The following is a 17,300-nucleotide window of genomic DNA, read 5'->3' as shown; positions in this document are numbered from 1 at the left end:
AAGTATCAAAAGTAAATGTATTTGCTCAAATATACTTAAGTATCAAAAGTAAAAGTATAAATAATTTCTTATTCCTTATGTCAAGCCAACCAGACAGCACAATTTTCTTGTTTTTTACATTTATGTATAGCCAAGGGCACACTCCGACACTCAGRCATCATTTACAAATWAAGCATTTGTCTTTAGTGAGTCCGCCAGATCAGAGGCAGTGGGGATGACCAGGGATGTTCTCTTGATAAGTCTGTGAATTGAACCATGTCCCTGTGCTGCTAAGCATTCAGCACTTTTGRGTGTCAGGGAAAATGTATKGAGTAAAAAGTACATAATTTTCTTTAGGAATGTAGTGAAGTAAAAGTAAAAGTTGTCAAAAATATAAAGGTGCAAAGGTGAGACTCTCACAAACATGTACATGTTGGTTGTTTCATCTGAAGGTCCTCCGGTACCAGTTGAAAAAATGAATGGAAGTACACTATATATACAAAAGTATGTAGACACCCCTTCAAATTAGTGGATTCGGCTATTTCAGCCACACCAGTTGCTGACAGGTGTATAAAATCGAGCACACAGCCAAACTCCATAGACAAACATTGGCAGTAGAATGGCCTTACCGTCATAGGATGCCACCTTTCCAAGAAGTCAGTTCGTCAAATTTCTGCCCTGCTAGAGCTGCCCCGGTCAACTGTAAGTGCGAATATTGTGAARTGGAAACTTCTAGGAGCAACAAGTGCTCAGTTTAAGTGAAGTGTTAGGCCACACACAAGCTTGCAGAAAGGTACTGCTGAGTGCACAAAGATCATCTGTCCTCGGTTGCAACACTCACCTTTTATTTAACTRGGCAAGTCAGTTAAGAACAAATTCTTATTTACAATGATGGCCTAGGAACAGTGGGTTAACTGCCTTGTTCAGGGGCAGAACAACACATTTTTACCTTGTCAGCTCAGGGATTCGATCTAGCAACCTTTCGGCTACTGGCCCAATGCTCTAACCCCTAGGCTACCTGATACCCCCTCACTACCGAGTTCCAAACTGCTTCTGGAAGCAACGTCAGCACAATAAATGTTAGTTGGGAGCTTCATGAAATGGGTTTCCATGGCCGCGCAGCCGCAGTCAACTCTAAGATCACCATGCGCAATGCCAAGCGTCGTCTGGAGTGGTGTAAAGCTCGCCRCCATTGGACTCTGGAGCAGTGGAAACGCGTTCCCTGGAGTGATGAATCACGCTTCACCATCTGGCAGTTCGATGGACGAATCTGGAGAACGCTACCTGCCTGAATGCATAGTGCCAACTGTGGGGCTGTTTTTCATGGTTTGGGCTAGGCCTCTTATTTCCAGTGAGGGAAATCTTAACGCTACATCATTCAATGACATTCGAGATGATTCTGTCCTTCCAAYTTTGTGGCAACAGTTTGGGGAAGGCCCTTTCCTGTTTCAGCATGATAATGCCCCCGTACACAAAGTGAGGTCCATACAGAAATGGTTTGTCGAGATCGGTGTGGAAGAACTTGACTGGCCTGCAGAGCCCTGACCTCAACTCCATCAAACTCCTTTGGGATGAATTGGAACGTCGACTGCGAGCCAGGACTAATCACCCAACATCAGCCCCGACCTCACTAATGCTCTTCTGAGTGAATGGAAGCAAGTCCCCGCAGCAATGTTCCAACATCTAGGGTAAAGCCTTCCCAGAAGAGTGGAGGCTGTTATAGCAGCAAAGGGGGGACCAACTCCATATTAATTCCCATGATTGTTTATGAGATGTTCAATGAGCAGGTGTCCACATACTTTTGGTCATGTAGTGAAGATATATAGAGACTGTTTAATAGCAAAAATATGGGGTTAAATACAAATGTTTAACTGATCTTTCATATCTCTTAGATAKAGGATAGACACTTCAGAACAAAATTATTTTTTATATTTTTGGGACTACTGTTGTTTCATGTAGTTAATCTGTCATTCAATGCGTTTGTGTGGGCTAATAGCAGTAAGGCCAAAAAYAATCTTTCATCAAATCACTTTTTGATATATTTTTGGGAAACTTCAAGGGGACTTAAAATTCGAAATCAAATAGCTAAATGATCCTTGATTTGACCTTCTTAAAACAATTCCATATATTTTAGTAGAACCTCCCCCCCGGCTTAGACAGGGCTTAGACTGATGGGTTAATCAAAAAGACAAATGTCAGCGAACAGAAGGGTAAATATTTGACTGACCGTGATTATTCAAGCAGTCCAAAAGGATAATATTGTTTACCAAAATATGTTTGAATTGGAAAACAATATCCCCCAGCCTGGAACAACAGGCTTGTAATGTCATACAAAGTGAATAAACTCTCTCTGGGCTTGTAGTGACCGAGACAAAGCTTTTGTGTCCAACAACAAGTCTTTTATTTAGTTGTTTCAGTTTTTATTCATTTGATGTCCTCGGAGACTTGGACTTTAGTGCAGCATGGCTCAAAGGAGATGGGAGGCCTTTGTTTTGAGGTTTTCACATTTGAGGGCTGTGGTATTTGGTGTGTTTGTGGAGAGGACTGCGAAAAGCTGAAAGGGAGCTGGTCTGACTCACAGAGAAAGGAGGCCTTGGCTAAACACTGGACAGGATCCTGAAGCATAGAGCAGCACAGAGGAGGATTAGCGTCCATGGATAGAGGAATTAATCTCTTGTGATATACTAGAGCTGTACATAAACAACATCCTGAGAGGAGAAAAGCCAGCCACTGCCATAGCACAGCCACTGACCTACGCAGAAAGAGAGAGAGGTTCTGAAGGCAGGGGTGTAAGGCAGGGCTCAGAATAATTAGAATAATTAGCTAGTTGCTGACTGTAGAAAGTGCAGGGTCTTGACCATTTGGAATTGGGGACATCCTTAGAGGGGCAACAGCCAAACAATTTGGAGGAACCATTTGCGACCAAGCTTTTTTATTTATTTTACGTTTATTTAACTAGGCAAGTCAGTTAAGAACAAATTCTTATTTTCAATGACAGCCTAGGAACAGTGGGTTAACTGCCTTGTTCAGAGGCAGAACAACAGATTTCGACCTTGTCAGTTCGGGGATTCGATCTTGCAACCTTTCGGTTACTAGTCCAACGCTCTAACCACCAGGCTATCTGCCGGCCCATCCTGACTGATGTCTTGAGATGTTTCTTCAATATTTCCACATAATTTTCCTTCCTCGCACTGCCATCTATTTTGTGAAGTGCACCAGTCCCTCCTGCAGCAAAGCACCCCCACAACATGACGCTGCATCCCCCGTGCTTCACGGTTGGGATGGTGTTTTTCGGGAAACCTCCCCCTTTTTCCTCCAAAGATAACGATGGTCATTATGGCCAAACAGTTCTATTTTTGTTTCATCAGACCAGATGACATTTCTCCAAAAAGTATGATCTTTGTCCCCCATGTGCAGTTGCAAACCATATTCTGGMTTTTTTATGGCAGTTTTGGAGCAGTGGCTTCTTCCTTGCTGAGCGGCCTTTTAGGATATGTCGATAAAATACTATTTTTACTGTGGATATAGATACTTTTGTACCTGTTCCCTCCAGCATCTTCACAAGGTCCTTTGCTGTTGTTCTGGGATTGATTTGCACTTTTCGCGCCAAAGTACTTTCATCTCTAGGAGGCATAACGCGTCTCCGTCCTGAGCGGTATGACGGCTGCGTGTGGTGTTTATACTTGCGTACTATTGTTTGACAAGATGAACGTGGTACCTTCAGGCATTTGGAAATTGCTCCCAAGGATGAACCAGAYTTGTGGAGGTCTACAATTTTTTTCTGAGGTCTTGGCTGATTTCTTTTGATTTTCCCATGATGTCAAGCAAAGAGGCACTGAGTTTGAAGGTAGGCCTTGAAATACATACACAGGTACACCTCCAATTGACTCAAATGATGTCAATTAGCCTATCAGAAGCTTCTAAAGCCATTTTCTGGAATTTTTCAAGCTGTTTAAAGGCACAGTCAACTTAGTGTATGTAAACTTCTGAGCCACTGGAATAGTGATACAGTGAATTATAAGTGGAATAGTCTGTCTGTAAACAATTTTTGGAAATATGACTTGTGTCATGCACAAAGTAGATGTCCTAACCGACTTGCCAAAACTATAGTTTGTTAACAAGAAATTTGTGGAGTGGTTGAAAGACGAGTTTTAATGACTCTAACCTAAGTGTATGTAAACTTCCAACTTCAACTGTACATACAATTTGGTAAAAATATCAATTTCAGTATGTCATTTTAGGCTATTTTTTTTTTTTAAAGGGGAGGATCCCTAAGTAGCAATAGCATCCGAGGTATGATCAATATAAAAACTAAAAGAAAACACCTCAAACCTCTGGCATACCATCCTCATTTTAGTCGTTTCATATACTGCGTTCTCTCACACACCAGCCTCTATTTACGCGCAATAATGTCAACATTCCACAGCATATTGGAAAAGTGAAGGGAATGAGAAAATAAGGATTTAAAGCTGTTCAAATACCAACAGTACACTTGAATTAACTGKCAGGGCACAATACTGTAGTCTAAAGGAGAGTATTATGTCCAGGCCATCAAACTCCAGCCATGGCTTGCTGGTAAGCTCTGAAGGACCTGTTTATTTGGACTGTTTGAGTGCATGTCTCAAGCTCCTGGGTAGATCCGTGAATATGCTGTGTTGGAGTCTGGCATTATGGAATACACAGCCAACATAAGCACCAGCATCTGCCAAAGAGTCCAATGTTTAGAGAATATACCCTATTTCATATTGACTCCTCATTCCTCATAGTAATTTCAATTAAGCAGGAAAAGCATAAGGAATAGGTTAAGGATTATTTTATTACTTAACAGTTTCTACCATGGAAAAATAACATGTAACATGAGACTATATTTACAATTCCATTTTTACAAAATGTCTTTACAAGATGTTTTGCCGGTTCAAATACTCTAGACTAAAACACACATACATAAATAAATAGACATTCACTGTCCGTTCCACAACAAATATTTCTACAGCCAATAACATACAATTCTATCATTTCCACACAGTTATAATTTCATTAATAAACATGACATATTATTCCCCATATAATTCTCTGTTAATGAAATATTGCTAACATAGAGGTAACACAGACGTATTTATGCCTACACAACACTCACGTTTGACATGCAAAACCATTACAAGCATTCAAGTTGAAGCTAGTAATTCATTTACAGTTTAAAATCAAATGTACTCAGTGCTTGACTTGGATGGAAATAGGTGCTGGTACTCCTTTTRGGTGCTGGTACTGTCTATATGTAGGTGCAGTAGCTCCACAATACTTTTGAGCTTATATTCTATAAGAGCAACAGGAGCTCAAGCAGTAGAACATTTGAGGTGCCGGTCCTCAGCTCTGGTGAGCTCCTGACCAAGTCGAGCACTGAATGTACTTCTACATGCAACATACTATGAGAAGTATTCTGGGTTAAACTACACTGGGTTTAGTTCCATTATTCCATTATGCCTAAGGGACATCGTTTAACTTACTTGGTAAAACAAAATAAATAGGTGAAATTCAACACTCCTTTCTCAATGAATACATGATTGTGTTTTACAATTGTATGGCATTTTCCCCACTGTTATTCAAGTGTCTTCAATTTAGTTACTAGGGTTGGGTGGTATCCAGACTTCCATACCGTGCTTGTGCCATCCCGGGATATACGGTATAACCGGTTGTCCACAAAATGGCCGCTATTTTTAACAAATTGTTTTTTTTAAAGCCCAACACATGTAGCTTACCAGAATGCTAACAAATACTAAGGAATCCTCATAGCGGATGTTAGGTAAATGCTAACGAGCGCATGCAAACATTTACAACTAAAAAAGACAACCTAGCTCATAACGGTATGAAAGTGTTGCAAAACGCAGAACGCATAAAACAAATATTAGACAGCAGGGATCATAATCCAGGAGGGGATTGTCTCTGCTGCTGTTACCAAGAAGCTTGATCTTGCAAGCTAACTTTAGCCACTTAGCTAAGATTAGCAARTTAGCAAAACCAAACTGGAAATAATTTATTTGGCACATCTTAGATAGTTAACTTAATAGTTATAAGATATTTAGCTGGCAAACATTAGTATAGAATTTCAGAATTGCATCACCTCACTTAAGTTGCGCTGCAAGAGTGACTTACCTCACGAAGCTCCCATTTTGCTCATTGTGCTTCTCTGTAAACAAACACACGTGACTGGCTCAAACCGCTGTTTTGAGAAACTAGTACCTTAAGCTTCATAATGAAAAATCATCTAACAGGTGAAATGATGAACATGATCTGCCGCATCTATTACCTAGTGCACAAGTTGAAGGAAGGTATTAATTTAAAAAGTACTAATATTAAAATGTATTTAAAACCCCCAAAAATTGTATCGACTGTATTGGAAAATCATACTGACAATATTTATTTATACCGCCCAACCCTACTTAAGTTACCAAGATATTCAAACAAAATGCTTGAATATCATGGTAAAAACAATACTTTCTCTGGGCCTTTTTTAATCTAACAACCTTTGCGTTATTTTATCTAATGAAATACAATTGGAATTGATAATATACTGTTGCTTTGTAATTGGTTAAATTGGATGACAACAGTTTGAGAACTCCTTAACCATCTTAGGCTCTGTCCCACAAAGCCTTCAGTGAAATAATAGAATGAACCAACCTGTCCTAAAGAAAAGTCCTACATAAGAGTATGTATCTGACTGTATGGTGCAGAGAGCCCAGTCAGTGGGTKGAATCAGAAAGGACTGTGAGGGGAAAGCATATTCTGTGCAGCCTGAAGGTGAACCCATATCACATGGGTTGGGGTCAGAGTTCATGGTCTGCTGTGTGGTTCCACACCAAATTCCCTCCCTGGGTGAAGGTGCTGTAAGACATTGATTCCGGCCAAACTGGGTCTGATGGGCCAAGGGGTCTCAATGTCTTTCTGCTGAGAGCTTCTGGTGTGGATGGTGCTGCCTGAGTCTGGGTCCTACAACACACCAAAAAAACATGTCAATATCAGTTTCTAATGAGAGTTCAGAATAATGATCAAAAGGATTATGTGATCATGTAAGAAACATACTCATCAGATGACCTCAAAAGATGTCACTGAAGAGTCACAGCTCCAATGAGCATCTCTGTTTAAGACCACCTGGACACCGCCCGGTGGTTGACTAGAAGAGAGCAACAGTTGATCAGTGAGCTGGTACTTACGGTGTTGCAGGACTGGTAACACACTGGGGGTCTGGAAGGTCTTGACAGAGGCAGGACCCTCCCCTCCTGACGTTATCACCTGGACCTCCAGTCTGTAGTACGTGGCTGGTCGCAGGTTAGACACCACCAGCAGATTATGGTCCTGAAAGGGTTAACAGCACAAGAGAAGACAATTAACCATCGTTGGTGCCACTAGAAAACAATCTTTCACATGACACTCAGCATATGAGAGGTATTCAACCACTTCCAAGGACAAATTGAAGCTGATAGAAAATTGCTTATTTTTCTTAAGAACCCACACTAAAGATTTTTTTTTTTTTTGTGGAACATTTTCTACAGTTACAAAGGATTTTAACAGCAATGTTGTATCAACTTCAATTTGTCCTCCAAGATGGACTGAATACCTTTCTCACATACAGACTGTTGTTCAATGCATTCACTTGGTTTGGAATTCAAGGTAGTAAACCGTTCTGTTCCCCAGATGCTTTTTTACCCACACATAGAAGTCTAGAGTTTTAGTCCCTTCTGATGTTAACATGTTGAATTAGCTGTTGGGTAACCTGGGCTATACCCCATCCACCCTCTGCTCTCAATTCAGGTAAACAAAGTTACATCCTCTTTTCTCTCTTTCCCTTCCTGACAAACTGAGTGTAGTTATGGGTGTTTGTATTTTCAGAGCTGCTCGCTGGGCGGAGAAGACAGACAGAACGTGTTGTTGATAGATTATGTAAAACCGGATGAAAGAGGAAGCAGGATAGGTAGATGACACACAGGAGGATGAGAACTTCTAGCAGGACACACCCCTCCCTCAGATCTCTCTCGGTTTCTCTGCACACCACTGCTTATCTCGTTATTCATGTAAAGAGAGCAACACAGTTGTATCCTTAAAATACCTCCACTCCTGGCAGGCATTGTTTAATGAAATGCTGAAGATGGAGCTTATTCTTTAGCTCGGGAAAAATACAATATATTTTCCCCAAGAATATATACATTTCCCTTCCTTGCTAATCTTTTGTGTCCTACAGCAAAGAGCCATGTCCTGGTATAACCTACTCTGAAGGGACGGCATGTAACTTTCCAAATAAGAAGTTCTGTCACAGGAACAATAGATTTACTTGAAAAGAATAGAATGAAACAGACTTACTGGAGGCAGGATCTGGGACTGGGAGATGATGCTGTTGGGCAGGCTGTTTTGTCGGCTCTCTGTGGTGACCTCTGCCCAGGTGACCTGAAAGCCTGTGATTCGTTGATGGGCCAGGACCCGTGACACCCGCCACAGGAAGTTGCCTGTGATATTTCCCTCGTGGATGGAGAAGGACGCCGTCAGATTCTCTGGCTTAGCCAACACTTTGGGAACTGGGGCTGCAGAGAGAGATGGGAATAAAGATGTTGAAAAAAACTTGTCTGATGGACATGTGTTCTTGGCTTAATATAAATTCTATGGTGTGGTAAGAAATTAGTCAGAGTAGATTAAAAAAGGCAATAGTCTACTTGTACCATAATATGAGAGGATGCCTCTTTCAACTAGCATGTGGAGTGCCTTGTAGTCAGACATAATGTTAAATGAGAATCAGTATCAGCATAACATGAACTAGTTGTACTGGGCAGCTGACTCACCTCCCTCCACAGGACAGGGGATGTGTTTGTGGCTCTTGTTCCTGATGGTGGCGCAGGACGGGGTGAGAAAGGTGGTGCTCTCATCCTTGGCGCGCCTCTTGGACCTGAGCATGTGAACGGTGACTTTGTACTTGCAGGAGAAGAGCAGGCCCGGGACGTTGATATAGTTCTCCTAAGCCAAGAAACACATTAAACGTTCAGAGACWTTGTGACTTTTACATGTCGCCCAGGTCACGTCCCTGAGAACCACCACAGATAATGAAATCCATGGAGCCAAGAGAGGATCAGATTCCCTCCCTATGCCCTTAAACAAGGCCCACATTACTGAACCACTTTGAACAGTCATGTGTTAGGGGTTAATCCACTAGTCCTCCAAACTACAATGCAAAATGATATCCTTTTTATGGGTTCCAAGTGTAACACAAATATAAAGGGGACACTTAATAAAAGACCAAGAGTACATTTTAGGGTAATTTGAAATGAAGATGACATGTCAACTCAATGTTAAGGAATTCTTAGCAGCATTCTAATGCCGCAGACTTGTTTCAGACATTAATTCACTATTGACCTAAAAGTCGCCTCCTGTGTCCCTTTATCCAGAAAATGTGAACATTTCCTGCTGAGTGGCTGGAATTAGATCTTTCATTTGTAATAATGTAGTTCTACCCTGATAGTCAGTAACTCAGAGGGTGTGTGTGAGTATTCTCTCTCATATGCAAAAACTCTGATTAAGAATGTACCAAGGCGCCATGTTTGCACACAAGAGACGTAGACCAACACTGTGCTGGAATCCTTCCCAGGAATCTATAGAAAAAAGGATGTGTATTTCCAAGCAACCAGAGAAGGGCTTCCTGAAGAATGTGTTGATTGCCAGGCCTATGCCATCCTGGAACAGCCCCGAGTTCAACCAGCACCACACAACCCCACCCAACCCCCACCACACTCACGCACACACACCCAGCATCCAATGTTCTCATTCTGGGGGTGCATGGTCCCCCATTCCCGGAAATATTGTTTTAGTAAATGTGTTTTATTGGGCAGCGTACCACGTTTGACCACACCAACTGAGTCATAACCAAAACAACAGTTGCTGATTTGCTGCAAAGCTATACAACGGAACTGAGGCGCTGAGTGGGGTCCTTTTCTTTAGACAACATGCCTTTTCAGAATGCCAGACAAAAGAGGTTGGCGGGCGATTTGCATACCACTGAGCTGCACATCAAGTCATGGGTCTACACAGCCACCGACACTTAGACTGATGAGGTTTACTTTGATAGAAGGATGATTTGAGGGATGGGACTGACCTGGGTGACTGATTTCTCTGGTCCTCTGGTCTCGTTATGGCTGCAGTACTCAGGCATCCACTGGACATGGTAACGACTCACCAGAGGGTCTAGGAGGAGAAAGAGAGAGGAGGTCACTGACCTGGTGCCAAAACTACAACAAAGAATCCGATGAGACAGCCATCAGACATGATACATGCTTGATGGATAAAATGATCTTACAATAACACCCAGTCAGACTGTTTGAGTACTCTATTACTGTCACACCATCAACCTGATCTTATGAGGCATTAACAGATCCTCTGATACAGTATCTGGCATAATGCATTCAAATACACTTCTAAAGGCTCATCTCAACATAATAAAATAAGAAATAAAAAGGGGGGTTGAATTTGACTAAACGTGCGTACATTGAAAAAAAAATCGTAAATGTGTTGTTTAACCATCTCAAAAGGGAAGGGATCACTGCCGCTACCTCGCTTTCCAACTAAGGTGCCTGAATTGAGGTGCAAACTGACTTAGAGGAGATTCAGCAACACTTGGAGGACAATGGAATGAAATACAACAGCTTCTTTATTGCTAAAAGTAGACACTTTTATTTAACCATCTCATCAGCGAAACGTGGCATTGTAGGCCTACCCTCAGCAATGGTGAACCGGCCCCGGCCCCGGCCCCGGCACTAGTTCACTTCATTACTACATAGTAGTGCCTCATTGACTAATCAGTTCTGTTTATGCTCCYATTGCCCTGTCATTTTACTGGCATTATTATTCATCCAGCTGTGTGCGTTCCGATGTGAAATTATACTTTTCCTAATAATAATTGAGTTATGCTGTGTTAGCCCTTGGCAGGGGCTTCGATTGCGGTTGGGAGATAAAAAGAGGACTTTGAAGGTTTCGACACGGATCTGGCGCACACAGGCTCCCAGCAGTTTGGAAGCAGAAGAGAGGAATTACAGKGAAGCAGGAAATGGGAAGAAAATAAACAAGATATGCGTAGCCGGAGCTGACAGAGGGGAAGAGGTATAGAAAACAAGGAAAGGAACATGGAAAACAGGTATAGAGCTGCGCGGCAGTGTTCGATTTTTATTTTACCTTTATTTTATTTAACTAGGCAAGTCAGTTAAGAACAAATTCTTATTTTCAATGACGGCCTAGGAACAGTGCCTTGTTCAGGGGCAGAACGACAGAKTTTTACCTTGTCAGCTCGGGGACTCGATCTTGCAACCTTTCGGTTACTAGTCCAACGCTCTAACCACTAGACTACCTGCCGCCCCATCATGGCTGTGAGCAAGTCTCAGAAGTCTATTGACCGCCGTCGCTACGGTTGCTGTACAATGTCTCTCTGCCTGTGCGTGCCTCTGTCTCTCTCTCCGTGTGCGTCTGTCTCTCTCTCTCTGTGTCTCTCTCTCTCTCCCCGCGTGCGTCTCTCCGTGTGTCTCTCCCCGCGTGTCTGTCTCCACACGTGTCTCTCCCAGCGTGTGTCTCTCCCCGTGTGCGTCTTTCTCTCTCTCTGCGTGTGTCCTCCCGTGTGTGTCCTCTCCCCGTGTTGTCGTCTCTCTCTCCCCGCGGCGCCTCTCTCTCTCCCCAGCGCGCCTCTCTTCTCTCCCAGCGTGCCTCTCTCTCTCCGCGCCCTCATCTCTCTCCTGCGTCTCTCCTCTCTCTCCTCTCGTCTCTCTTCGTCTCTTCTCTCTCTCTCTCATCTCTCTCTCTCTCTGTCTTTCATCGCTCTCTGTCTTCCCCCCCCCCGCTCCCCACCTCGCCTCCCCCCGGCCCACCCCCCCGCCACGTCCCGACCCCCCACCCCATCCCCCCCACAGTGCCCCCCCCCCCCCCCCTCCCCTCCCCCCCCCCTCCCCCCCCCCCGCTCCGCTCCTCCCCCCCCCGCTCGACCCCCCCCCTCCCCCCGCGGCCCCCCCCTCCCCCCCCCCCCCCGCCCGCCCCTGGCGCCCCCTCGCCCCGCCTCCCCCCCCTCCCCCCCCTCCCCCGTCCTCCCCCCCTCCCCCCCACCCCCCGCCCCCCCCCCCCCCCCCCCCCCCCCCCCCCGCCCTCGCCCCCCCCTCCCCACCGCCCCCCTCCCTCGCCCCACCTCCCCGCCCCCCCCCCCCCCCCCCCCCCCCACCCCCCCCCCCCCCCCCCCCCACCTCCCCCCCCCCCCCCCCCCCCACTCCCCCCCCCCCTCCTCCCCACCCTCCCCCCCCCCCCCCCCCCCCCCGCCCCCACCCTCCCCCCTGCCGCCCCCCGCCCCCCCTCTCCCCCCCTCCCCTGGTCCCCGCCTCCCGCCCATCGCGCCACTTCGGAGCAACGATCCCCCCCGACCCATCCCCCCCTCCTCCCCCTCCCCCCCGCCACACCGCCCCCCACCCCCGCCCCCGCCCCCCGCCCTCCGCCCTCCCCCCCCCCCCCCCCCACCCCCCCCCCTCCCGCCCGCCCCCCGCCCCCCCGCCTCCCCCCCCCCCCCCCCCCACCCCGCCCTCCCCCCCCTCCCCGCCCCCCCCCCCCACCCCCCACGCCCCCCCTCCCCCCCCCCCCGCCCCCGCCCCCCCCCCCCCCCCGTCCCCCCCCCCCGCCCCCCCCCCCCCCCCCCCCCGCCCCCCACCCCCCCCCCCCCCCCCCCCCCCTCCCCCCCCCGCCCTCCCCTCCCCCCTCCGCTCCCCACCCCCCCCTCCCCCCGCCGTTCGTCGTCGCCACGCCCTCCGCGCCCTCCCCCCCGCCCCCCCACGCCAGCCCCCCCCCCCCCCCCTCTCCGCCGCCCTCCCCCCCCCCCGCTCCCCCCCCCCCCTCCCCCCCCCCCCCCCCGCCCTCCCTCGCCTCCCCGCCCCCCCCCCGCCCCCCCCCCCCCCCGCCCCCCCCCCCCCCCCCCGCCCCCCCCCCCCCCCCCCCCCCCCCCCCCCCCCCCCCCCCCCCCCCCCCCCGCCCCCCATCGCCCCGCCCCCCCCCCCCCCCCCCCCCCACCCCCCCCCTCCCCCCCCCCGCCTCCCTCCCTCCCCCCCCCCCCCCCTCTTCCTCTCTTCTCGTCTCGTTCTCTCTCTCTAGTCTCGTCTCTCTCTCTCTGCTCTCTTGCTCTCATCTCTCTCTCTCTCTCTTCGTCTCTCTCTCTTCTTCTCTTCTCTCTCTGCTTCTGCTCTTCTCCTCTCTCTTCTTCATCTCTCTTCGGTGCTTCTCTTCTCATCTCTCTCGTCTCCCTACTCTCTCTCTCCTCCTCTCTGGCTTCTCGTCTCTCTCCTGTTCTTTCCCGTTTCGTCTCTCTCCGCTCTCTCTCTCATGGCGCTTCTCTCTCTCCTAGCTTCTACATTCTCATCTCTCTTCTCTCTCCACCAGCGTGCTCTATCTCGGCTCGTGTTTCTCGAGACTCGAGATGAATCGGAGATCTCCATTCTTACACGCGGTTCTATCTCTCTCTCATATCCGCCGCTTCGTCTCGTCTTCTACTCTTCGCTCAGCGTCTCTCTCGTGGTCTGTGCCGTCTCGAATTGTGTCCCTCTCTCTCTTCTTCTCTCCGTAATTTTGTCTTCTTGTCGGTCTTTCTGTATTTGTTTTGGCTGTCGAGCCTAGACGTTCTTCGTCTCTCGTGACCCGGCCGGCTAGCAGGTGCGGGGCGTTTCTCTCTCTCTCATCGCGGGATTCTTGATGCACTGTCGTGGTGGTGCGTTCGGCTTGTTGTCTCTTCCTCTGCCGCGGTTTGATTGTCGTCTCTCGTCGTGACTCTCGTGAATAGCCCGCTGGTGGCGTACTCTCTCTCGTGTCATGGCCGCGTGGGCGTCGTCGTGCTCTTCTCCCGCTTTTGACAGGTCCGTTGAGCGTCTAAGTTTCTCGGGTCTCGTCATCTCTCCCCTCAGTGCGGTTCTCTTCGCTTGCGTAAGCCTCCTTTCTCTCCGGCGTGTCTCTCCCCCGCGTGCGGTCTCTCTATCTCTTCTCTCCGTTCTCCACACGCTGTAGTGTCTCTTCCTCCTTCTCCCCCGCGTGCGGTGTTCATCTCGTTCCCCCGCCTGTTCCCTTAATCTGTGGTGCGGCGCTAGATCTCTTTTTCCTTCTGTGTGGTCTTCTCTACCTCGCCTGGGGCATGTGAGTCTCTGTGCTATCCGCTGCTTCCTCCGCGTGGGGATGTCTTCATGCGCCTCCACGGTGATGGAATGGCGTCTCTTCTCCGCCAGTGCCGTCTCTCTCCTCTGTATACGTGCTTCTCCACGTGCGTCTCTCTCCTCCCCTCTGTGTGTGTCTCTCTCTGTGTCTCTCTCTCCCGAGTCTCCCGCGCTCTCGTCGCGTGCGTCTCTCTCTCTGTGTGTGTGTCCTCCTCCCTGCATGTGTTCTTTCTGGCGTGCGTCTCTCTGCATGCGTCTCTCTCTGTGTCTCTCCCCGCGTGCGTCTCTCTCTCTCCCTGCGTTGTCTTTTCTGCGTGCGTCTCTCTCTGTGTCTCTCCCCACTGCGTCTCTCCCGTACATCTTCTCTCTCCGTATGTCTCTCCCGCGTACGTCTCTCTCCTCCCTCTGTGTGTTCTCTCTCTGTGTCTCTCCCCACGTGCATCTCTTCTCTCTCTTGGTGTGTCTCTCTCCCGCGTCGTCTCTTCTCTCTGCTCTCGTGTTCTCTCCCGTGCGTGTGTCTTTCTGCTGTCTCTCCCCGTGTGTCCTCCCCACGTGCGTCTCTCTCTTCTGTGTGTCTCTCCCACGTGCGTCTCTCTCCCCGTACATCTTTTCTCTCCCCCGGTGTGTCTCTCCCACGTGCGTCTCTCTCTCTGTGTGTCTCTCCCACGTGCGTCTCCTCTCTCTGTGTTACTCTCCAGCCATCGTGCTCTCTCTCCCGTAAACTTGTCTTCTGTCTTCTCTATGTTCTCTTGCCCGAGGTGCGTCTCTCTCCCCTCCCTCTGTGTGTCTTCGCCTACAGTGCGTTCTCTCTGTGTGTCTCTCCGCGCCGCGTGCATCTCTCTCTCCCCGCGTGCGTCTTCTCCGCGTGCGTTCTCTCTCCCGCGCGTGCGTCTCTCTTCCTCCGTGTGTGTCTCTTCTCTGCCCGTATGTGTGTTATGTATGTATGTATGTTATGTATGTATGATATGGTAGTGTAATGTGTGTTATGTATGTATGTTAGTATGTGTGATGTGTCCTCTCTCGCTCGCGTGGCTCCCTTGAGGTCGCGGCCCGATAGTGGCGGGTCCCTTGCTGGGTACTTCTCGCGGGTTGCTATTGCTCTGCCGTGTGTGGCGGTCCTGTCGTCGTCGCGGTGCCGCTCTCCTTATCCGCTTCTCCTGGTTTCCCTGCATAGCTTCGCGCGGTTACTGTTGTGTGGTTCCCCCTCTTCCGCGTTGGTTTCGTCCTCCTGCTTGCGTGTGTGTTGCGCTCCCTTCCGCTTCGTTCTCTCTCGCTCTCCGCGTTGTGGTTGCTCGCCCCCCTCTCTCGCTCTCCGCGTGTTGTGTGGGCTCCCTCTCTCTCTCTCCGCGTGTGTGTGCGCCCTCTTCTCGCTCTCGCGCGTGTTGTGTGCGTCCTCTCATCTCTCTCTCGCGTGTGTGTGTGCGCACCCTCTCGCTCTCCGTGTGTGTGGTGCGCACCCTCTCTCTCCTGCTCTTGCGTGTGTGTGGTCGCAGCGCGTGTGTGTGTGTGTGTCCGTTCTTCGCTCTTCCGCGTGTGTGTGTGTGTGTGTGTGGTTGTGTGTGGGTTGTGTGTCCCTCTCTCGCTCTCCGGTGCGCGTGTGTGCGTCCCTCTCGTCACTCTCCGCATTGCGTGTCCCTCTCTCCCTGTCCCCACGTTGCGTCGTCTCGACCTGCCCGGCGCCGTGTCTGTCTCTCTTCCTCCCTCCCCGTGTCTGTCTCCCCGTGATTCACTACATCACCCTCTGAGACCAGATGTGTCACAATGTTGACCTGCCTCAAAATGAGCGAGTGCAGTAATCAGTAGCGTTGAGTTAACTTTAAACTGAGGGACAAGTTCTGAATACACAGAGTCTGATGAAGAGAAACCTGATCCTAGGCGTTCAGGGACCAGATCTCGCTCTCTCTCTCCAGTCCAGCTGTCTGCTTCCTCCTGTATAACCACAGTGGTCAGAGGCAGACCCAGAACCCTCCATCGTCAACCCAGTTAGAGGCCGTGTCTGTGCCCACCACACCACCACCCTGCCAGACTAGAACTGCTGCAGTGTAATGGAGTCACCCCCCCAGGCTAAGCCATGGAGTGGGCCCAGAACCAAGTCCAAAACACTCTGTGCTGAACGTGTGCCCAAGCCAGTCACAATACACTCAGCCTTGCTAACCACTCTGGACCAGGAAGACTCTCCAGCTCTTCTCAGTCGCTCTGTGATTCAGCAGAAGGCCTCATCACCAGGCTTCTCCCCTCCCCAGCCTGGGCATTTCTGCCTCCACTTTGTGGAGCTTGGCTCGGGCGATGACATATTAGCAACATAACATTGTCCAGTGAATTGGACTTGACAGGCTACCCTTGGAGCGCGCCTTTCAAGGTTTTCATATTTCCACTCTGGTCTTAATCGTGGAGGCTGGCACACAAAGTCCAAGGAGGAGTACAAAGTTTAAGGATTCTATGGACACTTATGCGATGATTTGTCTGTAATGCTTTAAACCTTTTACGTCCTCCTGTGTGTTTCTGCAGGGTGACGTCAGGTCTTGTAAAACAAAACGGACAGTTTCAACACTAATATGAGAGACGGCTCAATAAGCTCCATCACCTCTTGTTCCCGGTGTTTATTTTTCTTCAGCTAACAGAACGTCCTAGACCTCCGCTCCTCCTGGTCCACGGTAGATTCACACTCACTCACCCTGCGCTYATATTACTCCAGTCAGACACAAGGTTTCATTTAGTCGCTCTACAATATTCAACAGCATTTTTCCAGATTGAACTTAACTGAGAATCATTCATATTCCAACATGAATTAGTCGATAAAAAGATTCAGGATGACTTATGAAGGAGAAATGATGTGGCAATTACAGTAGTGTAGGAGCCAAGAGCCACATACAGAACAGGCACATGGCACATACCTTTCCGGTTCTTCCAGTAAACRCGCACCTGCAGCTGGCCGTCCTGGTAGAAGGGTGTGCCGACCTCCAGAGGGCCTGCCGGGCGCTTGCTCAGGGTGGAGCCAACGGGCATGATCACTTCCTTCTCTTTCTTGGACACTAGTTTCACTTGGTTGGACAAAGAGAAGAAAAGTTCAAGTCTCATTTCCAGTCCAGGTAAACTCAGAAAAGCTCAGAATGCAGCTTTAAGCTCTTATAT

The 17,300-nt window shown here is 48.9% G+C and overlaps 1 protein-coding gene across 1 annotated transcript in view; it reads right to left on the bottom strand.

Moving 5' to 3' along the window:
• Positions 1-4,777: 4,777 nt before the first annotated feature.
• Positions 4,778-17,300, bottom strand: part of LOC111978987 (anosmin-1-like) — a 70,109-nt gene continuing 57,586 nt past the window's right edge. The window contains exons 9-14 of the mRNA XM_024009251.2: positions 17,063-17,209; positions 10,109-10,197; positions 8,805-8,976; positions 8,332-8,549; positions 7,188-7,329; positions 4,778-6,963 (exon numbers count right to left, since the gene is read on the bottom strand). Of these exons, the coding sequence (XP_023865019.1) occupies positions 6,908-6,963; positions 7,188-7,329; positions 8,332-8,549; positions 8,805-8,976; positions 10,109-10,197; positions 17,063-17,209 (824 nt within the window). The 3' untranslated portion in view covers positions 4,778-6,907. The remainder of the gene's footprint in view (positions 6,964-7,187; positions 7,330-8,331; positions 8,550-8,804; positions 8,977-10,108; positions 10,198-17,062; positions 17,210-17,300) is intronic.

Source organism: Salvelinus sp. IW2-2015, linkage group LG2 (assembly GCF_002910315.2).
Source record: "Salvelinus sp. IW2-2015 linkage group LG2, ASM291031v2, whole genome shotgun sequence".
Classification (NCBI taxonomy): domain Eukaryota; kingdom Metazoa; phylum Chordata; class Actinopteri; order Salmoniformes; family Salmonidae; genus Salvelinus; species Salvelinus sp. IW2-2015.
Note: the sequence above shows the minus strand (reverse complement) of the source record. Positions and strands in the feature narration are given on the sequence as shown.